General features: G+C 41.9%; 1 protein-coding gene across 4 annotated transcripts; it reads left to right on the top strand.

Annotated features, from left to right (window-relative positions):
• Nucleotides 1-581: 581 nt before the first annotated feature.
• On the top strand, nucleotides 582-19,600 carry LOC116065442 (phosphoinositide 3-kinase regulatory subunit 5-like). 4 transcript variants are annotated; one of them, XM_031320964.2, is made up of 19 exons: nucleotides 1,512-1,699; nucleotides 3,936-4,053; nucleotides 4,234-4,348; nucleotides 4,835-4,935; nucleotides 5,041-5,109; nucleotides 6,381-6,513; nucleotides 8,741-8,807; nucleotides 8,949-9,126; nucleotides 9,732-9,903; nucleotides 13,287-13,355; nucleotides 13,453-14,318; nucleotides 15,182-15,307; nucleotides 16,215-16,346; nucleotides 16,476-16,569; nucleotides 17,271-17,347; nucleotides 17,459-17,552; nucleotides 17,666-17,748; nucleotides 17,842-17,960; nucleotides 19,038-19,600. In XM_031320964.2, exons 3-19 carry the CDS (start codon nucleotides 4,237-4,239, stop codon nucleotides 19,183-19,185), a joined length of 2,640 nt encoding a protein of 879 aa, XP_031176824.1. In that variant the 5' UTR covers nucleotides 1,512-1,699; nucleotides 3,936-4,053; nucleotides 4,234-4,236; the 3' UTR covers nucleotides 19,186-19,600. The 4 variants fall into 4 exon arrangements, with proteins under 4 accessions (XP_031176826.1, XP_031176824.1, XP_031176825.1 ...); XM_031320966.2 differs by lacking the exons at nucleotides 1,512-1,699; nucleotides 3,936-4,053 and adding an exon at nucleotides 582-719; XM_031320965.2 differs by lacking the exon at nucleotides 3,936-4,053.
• The last annotated feature ends 119 nt before the right edge of the window (nucleotides 19,601-19,719 follow it).

Raw genomic sequence — 19,719 nt, 5'->3', positions numbered from 1 at the left:
GACGGGGACGGGGGGACAACAGAAAACAGAGGAAAACAACAATTGCACAAAGCAACGAAAAGAATGTCATTAAGTCATTACGTCATTGTTATTTTCCAAATAATTTGGGCTCAAATAACACAATTTCATGACTTTTACTTTTCTTTTTTTCATTTTACAGTATGTGTCTCCCAGGATAAGTCACTCATTAGCCTTTTTTATTTTTATTTACTGTAACATGAAACTAGTTTCAAACCTTCATGTAGCCTAAACTTTTATTCTGGTTTCTATGTTAGGAGGGTCATCAGTGTAAGATTAGATTCATTGGCACATATACGTGTGAGTTTTACTCATTCTCTAGCCTAATATACGCTTACGTTCATCATTTATGTCGACTGTAATGTTTAATGTATGTTTTTAAATGTGGACCCGAGGAGGAGTAACTGCTAATGGGCATCCTATAATAAAGTAAACTAAAAGGTAGAACAGTTACAAACCATTTTAGCCAGACTCCTCCTATTACTTAAGTAGATGGTCTAATGTAAACCACCTTAGCCTACAGACTCATTCAGTTCCTGTTTTGCAGCACATGCTCTCTGACTGTGCAGTCAGAGGGTCTATTTTTGAAAAAGCACCAACACAGGAGGATGTGGTCTCTGTATTGTTTCCCTCCGTTGCAGCTGTGCCTCAGCTGTGGTTGATCTGGGATGATCTAGGACACTGATAACTGCAGCAGAGAGGTAAGACTTAAGTCATGTACTTCATTTTTAATCTCTTAGTTTTTATGCTTTAACACATCTATAGTATTTTCCATGCATCTGTATCATATGTCCAATGCTTGTGTCAGGTTGGCCAAAGTAGCCTTTGCATACATTTATTTTAACCATTTCATATAGGCCTTCTCCCTCTCAACTAGGAACGAGCCTCTGTTGCAAAACGTCCATCATATCTAACTGCAAAGTGTTATTTAACCTCTGCAGATTTCCTGTTCCCCTTTTAAAAGCTGCAGAAGGCTGTTATCAGTGCTTTCAGAATAACAGATTACATTTTTTTTGGCAAAGTATTTTATAATTGAGTCTCAGTAGTAGTATATATTTTCTTCCGTTATTGAAGGGTTGTGGGATACGCATAATGAAGTTGGCTTTTTAGGCCTACATCTGGCAGTGTCACCCCTTGTTCCTCTCTCTTTTAAAAAAAATGTTTTTATTCTTTATTGCAAAACAAGTACAATGACAAAATGCATATATACTGTACCAGGAGTTAAGTGGTAAATACATTATGAAAGAGAAAAAAGATTACAGAAAATTAATTCAGCAGTGCAGGCATGCAACTAACAAATATATATCTATACTGAATATATATAGATATATATCTCAAGAGTCTTTAAGGCTATGAGGTTTAAGGAGTGCTGATTAGTTTGTATGTATTTTTGCATTTCATCAACTTTAAACAGAGGTTTTCTGTTAGTGAATTTGCATTTGTGAATGAGAAATTTTGCTAAGATAATGAAAAGATTTATGATATAATGTTTTGTTCTAAAATGCAGACAAAAAAACCCAAACATCCTCCTCCCTCCATTTTGTGCAATTAAAGCCAACATCATGCAGCAGAGCTCAGTATTGTTGTAGCAGTAAAAGTAAGATTTGCATGGCAGGGCTGGACAATATAGCTTGACAACATACAATGGAGTAACACCTGCTTCCTCCCTGCTGCACATACTGTAAGATATGCTTGTCTTCATGGTTTAATAATCTGTATATGTGCTAGTCGTTTTATGGTTAGGTTGATGTGATTCCCAGCCACAGGTAACGTTAGGCCTACTTCTGCAATTTCAAATTCAACAAATTTGAAGAAAAAAAAGTCAGAATGGTGAAAAGTTAGCTGTAAAGCTGAACACCACATGTAACACACGACTAGTTAGCAAATGAGCAGAGAATAGCCTGCTGAAGTAAACAATTGATTGAAATAGCTAACGTTAGCTAAACAGAAATTGTTAACTAAAAGTAATGGATAAACAGTTAAAAAAAGTTAGCTAAAAATAATGGATAAACAGTTAAAAAAAAGTTAGCTAAAAGTAATGGATAAACAGTTGAAATTGTTAGTTAAATGTAATAGCTAACAGTTGAACTAGTTAGCTAAAATGAACGGATAAACAATTAAAACACTTAGCTTAAAGCTGCAGTGGGTAAAAAGCAAACATTTGAAGTAGAGTGAGACCTCTTCCTCAGTGTTACTACGCAACTACTTTTGATGGAAAGTAGCTAAAGCCTGCTCGAAAAGTTGCTAAATGTAGACCTTTTTCACGGCAGACATGTTGACATGTCATAGTAGGAAAAGCACAGGTGTATTCAAACCCATTAATGATGGCTGCATTCCTCTTAGGAGAGGTCCTGGTATTGTGCATGCTGACTCACTGAAATAGCTCACTGGGACACTTGATGGAATTGAGCTATCGTTAAGGTTATCAATTTCAGCTGTGCTTTTCCTACTATGATAAGTCAAAATGTCTGCTGTGAAAAAGGTCCATTAGGTTTTTCATGCGCCATTACGTCATATTTGCACCTTGCACCAATCACAGCCACAATTTGCACCATGTCTAGTGCCAGGCTAAGCTAGTGTCAGTTTTTCACGCTTGCTACTCTCTTACTCTTTGTCCACATATACAGTATTTTAATACAACCGAATTCCCAATAAAGCTGTTCTCATTCACATATTTTTCTGTTTCTGTTGTCAGACAATGGAACAAGTATGAAATAGTGAGCGAAATGTGGCCCCTTAAGACTAAATGTTAACCAGTAGAAACTTTCAAGTTGTTTTCAAGCTGCTGCCCTGGACTGCTAAAATCATGTTTTTATAACCGCAACATCATCTGACAAAATTGACCATTTGAATTACAATATGCTGTGAGATTATAATGACATTTTTGCTCAGTGTCGCCAAAAATAAATTGCCTACCACAGCTTTAAAGTAATGGATAAACAGTTGAAATATTTAGCTTCAAGTAATGGATGATACATGTGTGAAACGTAGCTTCTACAGCTTGTTGTACAAACCAAACCAACCAACCAAACAAACACTGACACACAACAATTGTAGCAATAGCCACTTTTATTTAGTTGAAAATGATTCTGTCTAAAATCAATTGAAATGAACACATTTGGAGCATCTATTCAATATATTTGAACAAGTTAAGATGCAGTTTCTCCCCCCAATCCCATCCTAATATTGCATAAATGCTTCCCGGAAGACCGTTTCCTGTTTTGACGGGCACAGGTGACCCCAGTTTTCCAGTCGTGTCACTACACACATTATTCAACACTGCAGTGACACATCTGCCACAGCTGGGCACAATTGCAGCTTCCGTATTCACATCGACATCCTGGAAGCCAAATATACTTAGGAGGAACATGTTTTGTCTTATGGCAGTCTTATTGGAAATGTTTCTTGTTAAATCAATCACAATAGGCATTAAAACAGGCCCTGCCTTGGAATAAAGTATTTAAATACCCCTGTTAAATGTTATTGTTTCCAAAATTGTCCATTTCATCGAGTGGTCAGTGTGGTTTTACTTGTGCGTCATTGCATGCGTTTGCACCCTAACCCCAGGTGGCATGTGATTTCTAGTAAGCAAATTCCAAAAATGGATGGTTTGATTGTAACTTGATCTGGGTTTTTTGTGCTTTAAAGTGATTATTTTACCTTGACTGACCTTTACAGTCTTTACTTTACTTAAAAAAAAAAAAAAAAAAAAAACTTTTAATAAAAAAATAAAACGTCCATACTTGTCTTTGCTTGCCAATAAGACCAATAAGGGAAGTTGTCCTTTGGTAAGATTCATTTCCATCCCACGTTGAGTCATGTTAAATGTGGTGTCAACAGCTGATTTTAAGAATGAAGTAGAGAAGTAGAGAAGTAGAAGTTGCTGTTGCTGTTGCTGTTGCTGTTTTTTCAACCAGCTCATCTCCGGTCTGCTCACACAGTGTGCGACTCACTGCTTTCAGTAGGAAGGGGCAGGCTGTATTTTCTGCCCTGACATCTTTGCTGCGGACATTTCTGGTTGATTGTCTCTTGAGGGTAACTATAAAGAATATTAAGTGTTGGCAACAGCAATAACAGGAAGTTTGGACTACTGAAGAGACATAATACATTAGATTACCGGAACACAATAATATTGTGTAATTCTTGTTTTTATTTTGGGACTTCCTGTCGGTTTATCTCCTGTACTTTTCTGTGGATGTTGTGATGTCTCTGCAGAAGATGATGACGAAGATGGAGCAGAGCTCGTGCACTGAGGATCGGATCCAGCATGTCCTGGAGCGTTGCCTCTGTGGCCTGGGCCTCGACACTCCTGACAAACAACTCTGGAACGGTAAGACCCAATCCCGTATCTGTCTTTAACACTAACGCAATACAAAAACAAAGCTGAAAATTGACAACTTGGGTGGTCAATTTACACCAGAAATAGACACAAGGCACGTGGAGATATTTCAAAATGTTGAAAACAGTTTGTACATGTCCTGGCTGCTGTTGTTCGTCACTGAAATATTAATCGAATCATGAAGGCACTGAGTAGATTTTTAACCTGTTAAATCATCAAAACACGCACCCAGCGAACACATTGTCCAACTTATAGAGACAAATGGGAACTGAAAGTGGTGACAGTGGTGAATGTGGAGTGACAGACAGTGTGGAGGAGTATCATGTTGTGTAATACAAGTTTAATTTTGAAAGACTTGGCTTAATCTTTTTGCCTTTAGCTCAGCGCCTTCCTGAATATCCGTTGTTAAAATGTATCTATGTCATCTGAATGAAACCTAAAAGGAGAAATAAGTTGTGTTTCTGTCTGTCTGACTAGCCGGGCTGTGCGTAAACCGCTGGTGTTTGGAGGAACTTGTGAAGAGAGATCCGCACAACTTCCTCATCCTTTTGCAGAAAATACTGAGGAAAACAAAGGAGGTCATGCAAACAATCAGCAAACAACATCATTTTCCAAAAGTGTTCAGTGTAATATGAGGAATGACAGCATGTTTCAATTCAAGGTTTTACTATTTTTTTGTACAGGTGCTAGAGCAGTGTCAGTATGAGCTGGTGGTGCCCCTCACTCTCCTTTTCTCTTCAACCCTCCTAAAGGTGAGTGGATGCAAATTATAATCAGGAGAGGAACACGCACAGACTCCCAATTTGTTCTGTATTCTCTATTTCACCTGGTTACTTTTTTCTCAGCAGTGGTGAAAGAAGTATTCAGATCGTTTACTTAAGTAAAAGTACTAATACCGCACTGTAAAAATACTCTGTTAGAAGTAAAAGTCCTGCATTGAAAATGTTACTTAAGTAAAAGTATGTAAGTATCATCAGGAAAATGTACTTAAAGGGCCCTATCCTGCACCCGGCGCAGCGCGGAGCAAAGCCCGACGCAAGTGTCTTTGCTAGTTTAAGGCCGACCCAGTTGTCAGTTTCCCGTCCCGCGCCTGCGTCGTTTAAACAGCAAATGCACCTGCGCCCATCTGTGCGCCCATCTTTGCGCCCATGGGCGTGCTGGTCTTACAGGGAGGTGTGTTCAGGTGCACTCTTGGCGTATTGCTATGTTGAGGCAGCGGGAAGTGATCGCGCCATTGACCAACAAAAACCTGGTCTAAAGTCAACAGCGCAACATTTCATTGTTATTTTAACAGCAAATTAGTAAAATGCTCCTAGGCTTATGCACAGCTACACACTATGCTTGTTACACACACATGCGCGCAGCAGCACACACACATGCAGAAGATTACAAATAAAAATATTACGGTGCAAATCCTCCATCATAATAGCAATGCTCCAAGGTCCAAACGCTCCTGGCTTTTAAAGGGAATGGGAGATGATCTCTGATTGGTTTATTGCATGTTACGCCCAAAACACACCTCTGATTAATGAAGACTCTAAGTACAACCCTTTTGAACCATGCGCCCGGCGCACGGACCCTTTTTTCCGCCGTCAAACTAGCAAAAGTGGATTTGGACACGCCCTAAACGCACATGCGCCATGCTCTTCACACCGTGCGCGTAGATCGTAAAATAGGGCCCAAAGTATTTAAAAGTAAAAGTACTCAATGCAGAAAATCTAAAAACTAAGTGTTTAATCGTCTAATCATTTCAGCTGTAGGCCTAAATATTGTTGGGTAGTTTAATTTATAATAAAATATTGTATTTTGTAAACGTGTGTTTTGTGTGCAAAAATCGTAATTTGTAAAGTAACTAAAGCTGTCAGATTAATGTAGTGGAGTAAAAAGTACAATATTTCTCTCTAAAAAACGAACCGAAGTAGAAGTAGAAAGTGGCATGAAAAGAAAAGCCTTACCTCAAATTTATACTTAAGTATAGTAGTTGAGTAACTGTACTTAGTTACATTCCACCTCTGTTTCTCAGGCTCCTCATGTGGCTCCAGAAGTGCTCCAGGAGGCCCACCAGTTGTTCCATAGTTTCCTGGCCTGGCCGGAGCCGTGCAGCTCTGCCAGCAAACGTCTGCTGAATATCATCCAGCAGGAGCTCCGAGCACCAGGTAGCACTGACGCTCGTACACCGCAATGAAAAAGGCCCAATGTCACCTCACTGTTAGTCTCTATCTTCAACGTTCCACTTCCGGGATTACTCCAGTGCCGCCGGAAATTCCACCGGATGTCCTTCTTTTCGGCCGGATGTCCGTTACCTTCCTCTTTCTTTGTGTTGGCATTTTAAACTCCGTTGGATTTCTGAGGACTATGGTTAACTGCTCCTCAGATCTCTGCAGGGTAAATCCAGACAGCTAGCTAGACTATCTGTCCAATCTGAGTTTTCTGTTGCACGACTAAAACTACTTCTGAACGTACACGTTCCACCAAAACAAGTTCCTTCCCGAGACTATTTTGCAGAGGCACCATTGCTCCGTCCGGCACTTAGCGCCGCCCAAGATGATTGTGATTGGTTTAAAGAAATGCCAATAAACCAGAGCATGTTTTTCTCCCATCCCAGAATGCTGTGTGGACTAGCTAGACCCTCCTCCACAGCGCTGTGGAGGAAGGTCTGGTAATGCGAGACTACCTCACTGTTTACTTTCAAGTGTGGAAAGTATTGTTCAAACCACTGATTCCCCACCAGGGGTGTTAAAGGTCCAGTGTGTAACGTGGTTAGTTGTTCATTATCAAAATCTGTGTTGCCCGTTCATAAACTTGTCCCTTTTCATGAATATTTACCACCATCATCAATTCCAAGTATTCCTATTGGCTTGAAATTTTACATTTGCAATCGCATGAACTGGGGTAGATGCTCCATATTCATGCTCCATCTTGAAATACGTTAGCCGGTAAGGGACATACAGGACATACTGCTCCGTGTTTTCGCTGTCACGTGATAAACTCACAGGTAATGGGTCTTGTCGCTTCCCGGCACCGGCAAGGAAACATGGAGGACCACACGTATTCAAAATCCAAATTTCAGGAACAGGAGTCTTCTTCTTCTTCGCCCAGAAAAAGAAAAAGGATATTGAAAAGATCAAGAGACCGGCTTTTTGAAGCGTGAAGGCTACCGTAGCTGTAATACGTACTTTGAACTGCGTGGTGTGAGAGAGTTGATTGATATATGATCTCAACGCTAGATGGGAGAAATTCCTACACACTGGACCTTTAAGGAAAAACTCAGGAGCAGCACAACTCTTTTTCAGATACGGTTCAGGAGACTTTAATGACTCACACAGGAGCATTTAATGGAATCTCAATCGAGGAGAATTTAGGATCACACATTACAGTGTGGTTGCTATCTCAACTCTCTGAAGTTCCTGTTTTCCTGAAGGTGTATTTTAACTCATGCTGCAGGCGTTAAGTTTAGCTGAACCTTTGCGGGCTCCTAAATATCTCCGCACGGGCTAAATGGGTTACGTGTTTCTTGCTCTATGGCATTGGCAGGGTGAGCAACACTGTCTTATACAGCTGTTACGTCTCCCGTCATCTATGGAGGCACAAAGTTGAAGTGCTCCTCTGCCTGGAAAGGTTATGAAGTTATGTTGGACACTGACCTGAATCAGACCTGGGGTGCCACTGTCTCAACTTACATAGCAGGAGTTTGTAAGATGGAAATTCCGAAAGAATCTCTAAGAGTCTTTAAGTCTTTTTGCGTCCCTTTGTAGTTGTTTTATATGTTTTTTGTGCTGGTTTTGCATCTAGTTTGTGCATCACATTGTAGTAATTTTTGGACCTCGTTTATGATCTACAGTATTTGTAGAGGTTTTACGTTTCTATGTGGTCATTTTGTGTCTCTTTGTAGGCTTTTTGGGTCGTTTGTAGTCTTTTTGTGTCTCTTTGTGGTTGTTTTCCGTCTTTATATGTTGGTTTTGCATCTATTTTTAATCACTTTGCGTCTCTTGGTAGTAAGTTTGGGTCTCTTTGTAGTCACTTTGTAGTTTTTGCACCTTCTTGTGGTCATTTTGTGGTTGTTTTCCGTCTTTGTGGTGGCTTCACATCTATTTTAATGCATTTTGCATTTGCAGTCATTCTGTTTTGTTTGTAGTCGGTATGTGTACATTTTTGATAGTTTTTTGTCATTTAGCGTCTCTTTGTGGTCGTTTTGCATCTCTGTAGTCTGTAGTTTTTGTGTATGTGATGATGAAGGGGTACTTGAATTCATCTGACAGGGCTGTGGGGTACATCTAAAATAAAAGGTTTAGGCATTCTTCATGTATCAGTGTGACCATATGGGGGCAGTGTTTACCCACTTAGATATATACTAAACTAACTGTCTGCCTACTTTTGTTTCAGGTATTTCATTTCAAAGACTGGTTCGGACAGAGCAGGGTATTTCAACTGAGATTCACTCCAAAACCATGTAAGTTCATTCAAACTTTAATGTTGGGTATTAAAACAAGCTAAACATGGCTACTTTTTCCACACATCTTAAACTCTTTATGGCACTTCAAAAACGTGTGTGTGTGTGTGTGTGTGTGTGTGTGTGTGTGTGTGAGATCAGGACGGTGCTGTTAGTGAGCCCAGATGAGGACGTCCCTCCAGAGGTCCAGTCTGTCTTGGAGCAGCTGAGCGGCACCGCGCCCTCCAGCAGAGACGTCGCCGTCCTCCTCATCGTGCGCGGCTTCCAGGCAGCTCTGGGCACCGATCACGACCCGCAGGCGCTCCACACTGCCCTGCAGGTGACCCACCAAATGGATGCACAATTCCTTTTTTTTATTCTTTCCTAGGAGAGAAAAAATTCTCTCAGCTCCAATTCAGTGGCGGGTTCAGATGAGAAGGAGTCTCTGACCAGGGTTTTAGACCATTTAGAGGAAAAAAACACAAAAGCTGAGAAGATGTTTAACTCACAAGTCTGTCTGAGTAGATTTGCATAGACTCAATACCATCTGCTCCAACTAATCAAAAGTGCTTTGATTAGCTGAGGTGTGATTGTGAATCTCTGTCGGAGTCAACCTGACAAAAAGTCTCACTCAGTGACCAAAGTGAAATGCTTCCTCCTAAAACTAAGCTGGAGAACAAGGCAGACAGACTCTAAAAGTATTTTGATTAGGTCAAATCGTTTCAGCACAGTCGAAATATACAGAACAGCAGGAATTGGATCAGTGAACAGGAAAGAGAAAAGAGCCTACACGATATAAGGAAAATATGCAATAACATTGTTGAATATCACGATAACGATATTACTTGAAGGAAAGAGCATATTAGGATGAGATGTGACTAAAACTTTTAGGTAATTCATTTTCTTCCACACTTCCTAACACAAACCCTCCTTATGTTCGCCCAGACAAAGCGTCCTGAGGAGCTGGAGCAGCTCATGGAGGCCGTGAGCGACCGAATGGAGACAGCCGCCTCTACAGCCGGTCTCAGCGCAGCCAGACAAGGTCTACTACACAGCATGGAGAGGCTCAGAGAAAGCGTTGTCGCTCCTACTCCCGCTGATGGCTGCCTAGATACCGGTGAGACAGAAACACATGAACATGACATTCTCACTCCCATCGTGGGTTCTCTTTCTTCTGTGAGTGTGGGGGAAGGTAGGGTGGGGGTCTTGTGTGAGGTTTATCGAAAGTTTACATTGAACGCATTTGGATGAGATAATGTATGCTTATGCTTTATGCATATTTACAGTATGTTTGTTGTGTTAATGTTCGATGCGTCGCCATTTTTTTGCCCAAAACGAATTTCTCCTATAGGAGACAATAAAGGCTTATCTTATCTTATCTTATCTTATCTTATCGCGTCAAAAAGTGAGGGTGCCTTTGGTGTTTGTTATTGACGCAGAAAGTCTCCTTTGGCGTCATATTTAGACGCACTTGGTCGGGAGTTTTGGCCGCACTTTTTGACGCTCTGGGTCGAGACGTATGTTTTTACTGACACGAGGCACAAGCTCAGGAAAGTTAGGTTTAGGAAAAGGTGCTGGGTGGGGTTACAAAATGTACGTTTCAGTGACACACGCAACAAAAACACAACACAAGCCCCCGTCTCCTGGGTGAAAGTCCTGTGTTGTTTGACCCAGGAAGAGTAGCTGATGTTCTGCATCAGCTAATGGGGATCCTAATAAAATCAAATCAAACCACCCCAACCAACCTCCTTAGGCAGATTTTCGGTCTTTTTTACTACTCTCTACTGTCTTACTACGTCATCTAACAGCTCCGCGGTCGTGCTGCTGCTCTGCCCGGTGCGTTCCATACAGACGCTGAAGGGTGATTTTTGCGTCTGTATCTGACGCCGAGAGCCACTGACCAAGAGTCAGTATTTTACGAGTAGGGAGTGATAACGGGTTGGAACATAAACTGCCATCGACAAAGTGGCAGAGAAGTATAGTAACGAAGTAGAACTACTTCACTACTGTACTTAAGTATTAAAAGGCTGTATCTATACTCTACTGGAGTATTGTTTTTTTCTCCTACTTCCATTTTTACTTCAGTACATATTTTCGATGAGTTTAATACTTTTATTCCAATACATTTTTTACGTGCTGCATCGTTACTCGTTACGAATCATTCCAAACCCACATTATCACTGCCAGAGCGGTAGATGGCTCTGTCTCCAGGTTTGATGACGCTGGCTCATCATTGAGCCAGCGTCATCAAGCTGTCTTATAAGACATCAAGCTGTCTTATAAGAAGACCGTGCGTGCTCCCGTTCTGCCTTTCACTCTGCTGCCTGCCTGCACTGAGAACACTTGAGCTTTGTTAGTTTGTTTCGAGATGGAAGAACCAGAAACACAACCTTCAACACCTTCAACGTGGAGTGATCGTGGCGGTGAGGGTGAGGAAGGAGACCACCCCTGGCCCTACTTAGAGTCCATGTTTTCATTTGTCGGAGTGAAAGACAATTCATATATAATGAAGTGCCTACTCTGCTTCCCGAAAGATTGCAAAATAATGGCCTTCAAAAATTCACTCTGAATTCACTGAATTTGAAGAAACATATCAATATCAATAGTTACAAATATAATACACAAATGGCACACCAGCTTGAGCTCTCAGGAAGCGCTAGCTAACTAGCTGCCCGCGGTTCATGACATGCTGCAGTGTTGTACAGTACATTCCTGTCCTTGTACTGCTGCTACAGCCAAAGGAATTGTCAGTGTCCTTTAGGCTAAACATTTGAAATAATAAATATAATATAAACAATATGATATTCAAACTTTTGACTGCTTTCTTTAATAACTACATAACACAATACTTGTACTTTTACAAGTATTAGTGTGGTGCTTAAAGAGCACTTCAACTTCTACTCAAGTCACTTTTTTGATAGAGCACTTGCACGTTCACTCAAGTCTGGTCTCTAGTACTTTATACATGTCTGCAAAGCGGAAATAGATAAATGTGTCCTGTGTGAAATAGAATAGATGTGAAATAGATAAATGTGTCCCATGTGAAATAGAATAGATGTGAAATAGATAAATGTGTGGTGTTGGATTTAAACTTCTGCTTTTCAAGATTGTTCTGAGACAGTGTAAGGGCTGTGCAGTTATGAGTCTCTTATTTTGTCTTGTATTCTTAATGAAAAATAATCATAGTTTATAAAAATGCATTCCAGGATAGACATTTTATACGCATTTTAAGCTAGGGCTGTGCCATTAATCCAATTTTGAACGCGACTTTCAGCTCCTAACGATCATAAAAGCAATGTAATCGAGGAAAACAATTATTTCGCAATTAAACTCTTATTTTGTTTTGTGTTCTGAATGACACGCGCACTTTGGCCCCTCCCGACGGCTAGACTGACATTTGAATAGATTTTTTTACATAGTTTATTAGGGGAGTTCCAAAAGAATTTCAAACGGGAAAAGTATTAAGTGAAATTTCACTGTTCAAGGTGTTTTTTGACTGTTGATTTGCTTATCTGTTTCACTGCTTTTTAAAGTTCAATAAATGCAACATCTTTCTAAAAGTCAATGAGTAATTGTGTTAAAGGTACACTGTGTAGTGTTGTAAGTATTTTATACGCTAAAATCAATGTCTTCATTCATACATATGTCCTCATTGGTGTAAAATGACCTCTGTCAATAATCTGACTTATCCTCGTAAGCAAAGAATTTCTTATCTGTATTTAAATTGGAAGGGCAGTGCCAAGATAGCTCAGTTGGTAGAGCAGACGTACACTATATATATATATATATATATATATATATATATATATATATATATATAGGTTTAGTCCTCAACGCAGCGGTGCGGGGTTCGACTCCGACCTGCGGCCCTTTGCTGTATGTCATTCACCCTCTCTCTCCACCTTTCATGTCTTCATCTGTCCTGTCAAATAAAGGCCTAAAATGCCCAAAAAATAACCTTTAAAAAAATAATAATAATTGGACGGGCAAGTCCAAGGAGGCTTCCATGTCGTTCCGCTGAAACGGAGAAGGAGATCAGTGAGAGGCACTTGTCACCGCCCCGGCAAATTTGAAAAAACTACACTTTAGTTCATAATGGAGGATCATACTTATGCCGAGCCACAGGAGAAGGAATCCTCATCACCAAAAAAACGAAAATTGGAAGACATGTTGTCATAGCTTCTTGGTACATAATGGATACCGTAGTTGAAAAAGCGAGGCGCTAGAGAGTACTATTCGTTTGAATGCAAAATACAATTTCACCGCTAGATGGGAGAAATTCCTACACAGTGTACCTTTTAAATAATTGTGATTTCAATGTTGACCAAAATAATTGTGATTATGATTTTTTTTTTCTTCGTAATCGAGGAGCATGTGTTCATGGACAATGTGGTGTCGGCATCCAGAATTGCTTCAAAAGTGACACTGAAACTAGAAAAGAAGGAGATTGTTCTGAGACTGTATTGCTTCTTTAACTTGTGTGTGATCTCCTCTCATTAGGGGCTGTGGAGACTCTCATGCTGCCCTTCCCCAAATGTCAAACATGCTCTTGGGAAAACGACAACTTTGGTAATTAGTTCAGTTTAAACAACTCTCCAAATGCCTGCATTATTTACCAGAGCTGTGTCTTTAACTGGAAAAAAAAATCTTCTTCACATTCATGCAGATGTTCTGAATGGCATTCTCCAGTCCAACCTGGACTCCCCTCCAGACTGTTTCCTCAAAACAGAAGTGGATGAGGATGATAACAATGACACCAGTGTGGATGAGGAAGACGAGTTGGAGGGGAACAAAGTGGACGACGGGCTTCAGAACCACCGCGTCTCCTGCGCATCCTCTTCCTCGAGGGACTCCGGCTGCTCGCTCGTCTCCAGCTGGTCCGCCGTCTCCAGCTGGTCCGCCGTCTCCACGCTGTCTGGCTCGTCGGGGGTGGAGAGCGACTTCAGCGAAGACGCAACACACGAGGACACAGAGGACGGACAAGACTGCCAACCAAAGCTTAGGAAGAAACCCAAAAAGAAATCCAGATCCATCTTAGGCAGCGAGCGCCTCTCGTCGCTTTTCAAGAGCCCCCGCAGCCCGAGCGTTTGCCGCCGGGCCCAGAGCATGGGCTACTGTGGGGATTCTACCAAAGGCGTTCACAGAACTGGCTCGCAGCTCAAACACTCAAAGACCATGTCTAGACACGTTCATTCTCTGCATGCATCCACTGCCACCCTGGATCCCCTCGCCCCCCGGAAGCACGTGTGCGTCCGCAGGAGGCCCATCCTGAGCTGCGACGAAGGCGACGTGGCGGAGGCGCCCACCCTGCTCAAAGTGGTGGTGTTCGGAGGCGATAGAGAAGCCGGCAGGCTGGCCAGGGCGTACAATGACCTGCAGCAGAGAGAGAGCAAATTTCCCCTACTCACCAAGATGTGCAAACTGCAGTTTTACCTTGTTCCTACCAAGAGGAGAATGATAGGAAGCCCGGGAGGAGGACACACACCAACTGAGGGGCCGATGGGAAGTTCAACCAAAGCTGCTGCCGCTGTGGTGAGAACATCTGTCTGTGTTGCATGTTTTCACCTCTATAGGTCATACTGTAGATAAGTGTTTCTCAAATGCGCGTACCCCTAGGGTAGGGCTGGGCAATATATCAATATTATATAGTCACCGATATATAAGGCTAGATATTGTAGTGGAATGGCTTCGAATGACGACCAAAAACGCTTGTCTTGTACTGTGACCATTTACTGTTCAATATGTTGCAGTTTTACAAACAAGAAAGTGAACAACTTAAGCTTGATGGACATGTTTTGCATCTAGCGTCTCACTTTCATCTCAGTAAGCTAGCAACAAGTACACAATAGACAACTTCCGTGTAGGCTACTTCAAAATAAAAGCACTTCCTGTGACGGCTCGCAGTAAAACTAAATTACTGTTAAACAAATAAGGCTGTGTACCTTTTCACTTATCAGCTGTAAATCAAGTACTGTACATAATGTAAATAGTGAGTTTTAATCACACTATAATTGACCATTTCCTTCAGACTGTTTTAAACTAAACAACATGAATTTTGTATTCAAGTGCTTTAAACAAACATTTCACAACAGATATCATCTTACATTTTGGATATCGTGATATGACACGTGTTGTCTTTTCCTGGTTTTAAAGCCTGCATTACAGTAAAGTGATGTCATTTTCTGAACTTACCAGACTTAGCCTACTAGCTGTTCTATCATTTGCCTTTACCGATTTAGCCATCTTGTAATTTTGGAGCCAGAGTCTGCACAGTAGTGATCGGGCGGTGGAGCCCATAGTCAATCATGACGTTGATGAAATGTTATTTATGTATATTATGTATATTAGTTTGGATTATTGAGGAATGATCACCTTTTATTCTTTCATTGTGATAGGATTCTAATGGCGGCGTACTGGAGGACAGCTCCACTGATATCGCCCAGATGTTGGGCATGATCGACCCCTGGTACGAGCGGAACGTCCTCAGCCTGCTCAGCCTGTCCTCAGATGTCCTTTGTCAGGTACCTTCCATACTGCCCCCTTCCTCAGGTCCATGTCTTCCGGCAACTAATTGACTCTCAGCAACAAAAAGAGTTTCTACATTTAGCAATGATGTAATCTATATATCGACGTTTCATTTCCAGGATTGTTCAGCTGCCGCCAGTAATTCGGCCGGATGTCCCTCAATTTCGGCCGAATGTCCGACACCTTGCTCTTTCTTTGTGTTGGCGTTCTAACCTCTGGTGGATTTCTGAGGACTATGGTTAACTGCTCCTCAGATCTCTGCAGGGTAAATCCAGACAGCTAGCTAGACTATCTGTCCAATCTGAGTTTTCTGTTGCACGATTAAAACTACTTTTGAACGTACACACGTTCCAACAAAACAAGTTCCTTCCTGAGACTATTTAGCAGAGGCACCGTTGCTCCCTCAGGCGCTTGACACCGCCCAAAAGATTGTGATTGGTTTAAAGAAATGCCAATAAACCAGAGCACGTTTTTCTCCCATCTCAGAATGCTGTGTGGACTAGCCAGACCCTCCTCCGCAGCGCTGTGGAGGAAGGTCTGGCAATACGAGACTAGCAATAATGTAACAGAAAACTGTTCACGTCACTTAAATGTCTTCTTCTTAGAGACTTTATGAAAATTATTAATAGGGGCAGAGGAGTTAGAGAAGAGGAGGGTTCTGTGTGTCATGGAGAATAGAGACACTAAAGTTATTCTATGAAAAAGCCTTTTCTTCATCTAACTAAAATCAGAAAGGCAGAAAGGTGATATTTTGCCTTTTCAGAGATGAAAATGCTGGTTCTGTACACCTCACACCAGGTGTTGGTTTGGTAAAAGCTGTGTTATGATGCAACTGTATGCACATTATTCACTCTCATTACAATTTGTCTGAAATCCATGTATGTGTGTTGTTCTATGAACCAGACGGCATGTAAGGAAGGTGATGAGTCAGTGAGCAGTGGCAGCGTGGAGCGACTCCCCCTGCTGGCCGACATGGTGCTTTATTACTGCCGACATGCAGACCAGCCGGTTCTGGTGCAGCTTTACCAGGCCAAGGTGAGAGGAGCAACACGCACACGCACACACACACACACACACACACACACACACACACACACACACACACACATACTGCAGTAAATACCTGATTCATTTTTTGATTTTTTGGTTTCTTCCTCCACACAGCTGACCCTAGCTGGAGGAGAGAGGAGAAGGGAAGTGTTTATTCACTCTCTGGAGCTCGGGCACACTGCTGGAACCAGAGCTGTTAAAGCCATGGGTGAGTAGTCTGGATCAACAGAAGTACATGTCCAGGATAAAGCCTCACATGCAGGATGTCTGCTCTCTGTGTGTTGCCGTTCTCTAAGTCCCTTTGCTTCAGGAAACAACAACAACCTTTGAGCCAGCGAGCTACACACTGAAAATGGCAAGTTTTGAAGAAAATTTGAATTGTGCAAAAAGGCGGGTCTGCTTGGTTCTTTCAGGGAATGATTGTAAAGATTTTACAAAGAATATGTTTACGGCGTTTCCTCTCTAACTGGGACGTTTTGGGACTGATTGGTGGGATTGCTGTGGATGAAGTACACACAGAGATACACTGGTAAGAGCTAATGAGGTTTAACCATGTATCAGCTAATATAAATAGCTCACGTTACTGTATTGCGTGAACAGTTAACTTAATATATATTATATTTCTTTTGCGGGGTGCAAATGTTCCACCAAAACAAGTTCCTTCCTGAGGCTATTTTGCAGAGTTACCGTCGCTGCGTCCGGAGCTTAGCGCCGCCCAAGACGATTGTGATTGGTTTAAAGAAATGCAAACAAACCAGAGCGTATCTGTGGTTTAGCCAGACCTTACAGCACAGCACTGTGGAGATAGAGCTGGCAATCTGAGACTACACATTGAGAGACACACCCAGACAGCCAAAACAGCATACACAACAAACACACACACTTACAGTCTAAAGTGTCTTTTTGTAGGTGCTGCCAGCAAAAGGTTTGGAATTGATGAAGAACGGGAGGCTGTCCCTTTAACACTAAAGGTTGCCTACAACAAGGTATTCTTCCTGCTTTGACGCTCACAGATTTCCTGCAAAAACAAACCACAACACATATTACAGTTCACAGACAGAGCTGTTTTTACATCGGCCTCGTCTTTCCGATTACAGGTGGCTGTTAGCGGGAGGAGCCAGTGGACGCACACAGAGATGGTTTGCACATCGATAAATCTTTACAAAGCCTGCCGGAAACCTGAGCAGCTAGGTATGTGACAGTGATATAGCCCAGTCTTTTGATCACGCGGCAGCAATTGTTTTTGTTGGGTTTCTTTTGTCTGCATTTTGATGTCTAACCAAAATCAAATCTTGTCCGTCCAGATTCAAGAATAGAAAGTCTGCAGCTGACAATGACAGAAGTCCTGAAGAGGCAGTGCTCCAAGTCTAAAAAGGGCTACAATCAGGTAAAAGAGTGGAAATGAAGCACTCCAGGCACCCCTTCCTCTTAAAAACACCCCCTCCTCACACTTCCTCTCCCTCCACATGTTCTCTGGCAGCACATCTCCGTCTCAGAGGCGAAGGTGGACAAGGTGCAGGTGAACGGCGGAGACGATGGGACAACCTTTGCTGTGTGTCTGGATCAGGATGAGAAGAAGTTCATCCAAAGTGTCACCAGGTACAAGAGCATCATTAGACATGAGAGTGGTATCAATCTTCTCATCCTAGGCTACATGCTACTGCTACGTTTTCATTTGGAAGTAGCGTTTTGAGACACAAACGATCACCGTCCACGTGAATTAATCTCAGAACTAATCTCCGTCCATATTAACACGTCTGACAACCAGTGGTGGAATGTAACTAAGTACATTTACTCAAGTGCTATACTTTACTACAAATGCTGAGGTACTTTCTACTTCTACTCTGCTACATTTCAGAGAGAAATATTGTACTTTTTACTCCACTACATTCATCTGACAGTTTTAGTTACTAGTTACTTTACACATTGAGATTTTTGAACACAAAACTGATGTTTTATTAGAAATAACTAGCCAACAATATAACGGCCTACAAGGACCAGACTCCTACAAGGATTTTTCAGGATTCGGTGTAAACAGGAAGCAGATTGTCTGACGTTACTCTGCGGTAGAAAATCATGGATGTAGAAGTTGAAAATCCAGAAAATACTTTGGAGAAAGAACAACAACTGTGAAAAGTAAGAGCAGGGATTTATCAGCTTGGAGCGATGACGAGGTGGAACTGTTACTGAAGGTCTGTAAGATGCCTAACAGATAAGACTGACTGACGTGCGTCATGTTTCCAAATGCCTCCGTTTGTGCCCGTCCAGACTACAAAGCAACCCCGGAGTTTTCAAACCAAAACTGGGGCAGCAGTGTTTCCGAACGTCTCCGTTTTAGAGGCTTGGAAACGCCGGAGTAGTGTGGACACGAGGCGTAAACCCCGGGCGCTGTAAATGGCTGCCCACTGCTCCCTTGAGGGATGGGTTAAATGCAGAGAATGAATTTTGCTACATGTATGTGCATGTGACAATAAAAGTACCTTTAAACCTAGCAAAAGATATTTGTTTGCCTGAACCTGAGATGAAAATGTAGCATTTGTTTGGATTGTGGATTTTGCATCGTGTTGTACTTCTGTCCTCTCTCCCTCATTGTCCTGAATATATAATGTTAGTCATAACCTGTGCATGCGTTTGTCAGACCCAGGTGCAGTGATGCTGTATCTTGTGTGTCCGCAGGTGTGATGTGTCTCTGTGCTGTAAACCAGGAAGCGGTTCAGACTGGAGGTCCTACAAGCCGTCGCCTGGCCAAGTCCAGCCTCTGCACCCGTCCTACTGCTCTCTGCTCTGCCTGCCCATCACCTCCTTTACCGCCTCATTTCCCTGACACACTTTTTCACTACTCTGAACGAATCCGCTGGATGTTTGAACCAAAGCAACACAGGATGCAGAGTACAGATACTGAAAAGCTTGTGAAAAAGGAAGGAGAGAACAGTAAACAGTGCGCCTTTTCCACGCTTTCCATTCATTGTCTATGAAAGCAGCCGGGCAATGCATTCTGGTAGCGTTGCGGCGACTTTCGAATTGCCCGCTCCTCATTTGCATAAAGTTAAATCCAGCAGTGATGGAAGAAGGATTCAGATCCTGTACTTAAAGTACTAATACCACACTGTAAAAATTATCTGTTACAAGTAAAAGTCATGCATTGAAAATGTTACTTAATACATTTAACATGTTCTCCTGCAGAGAAATCTCACCTCCACAACATCTCCTCTATTGGTCCTTTTCAGGATGTCTAAAATCCTGCAGACAGACTTGAACATGCTCACTGAAAATGGCGGGGTGGGGTGTGTGTGTGTGTGTGTGTGTGTGTGTGTGTGTGTGTGTGGTGTATCACTTTTTGTTTTTGTAAGGCAACTAC

The sequence above is a fragment of the Sander lucioperca genome, chromosome 21, assembly GCF_008315115.2.
Source record: "Sander lucioperca isolate FBNREF2018 chromosome 21, SLUC_FBN_1.2, whole genome shotgun sequence".
Taxonomy (NCBI): domain Eukaryota; kingdom Metazoa; phylum Chordata; class Actinopteri; order Perciformes; family Percidae; genus Sander; species Sander lucioperca.
Note: the sequence above shows the minus strand (reverse complement) of the source record. Positions and strands in the feature narration are given on the sequence as shown.

Excerpts from the sequence above, each read along its gene's own strand:
- LOC116065442 (XM_031320963.2), top strand. The coding sequence starts at position 4,222 with ATGTCTCTGCAGAAGATGATGACGAAGATGGAGCAGAGCTCGTGCACT. Across the intron at positions 4,349-4,834 it reads TGACAAACAACTCTGGAACG|CCGGGCTGTGCGTAAACCGC; the intron begins GTAAGACCCAAT and ends CTGTCTGACTAG. Across the intron at positions 17,961-19,037 it reads TTCATCCAAAGTGTCACCAG|GTGTGATGTGTCTCTGTGCT; the intron begins GTACAAGAGCAT and ends GTGTGTCCGCAG.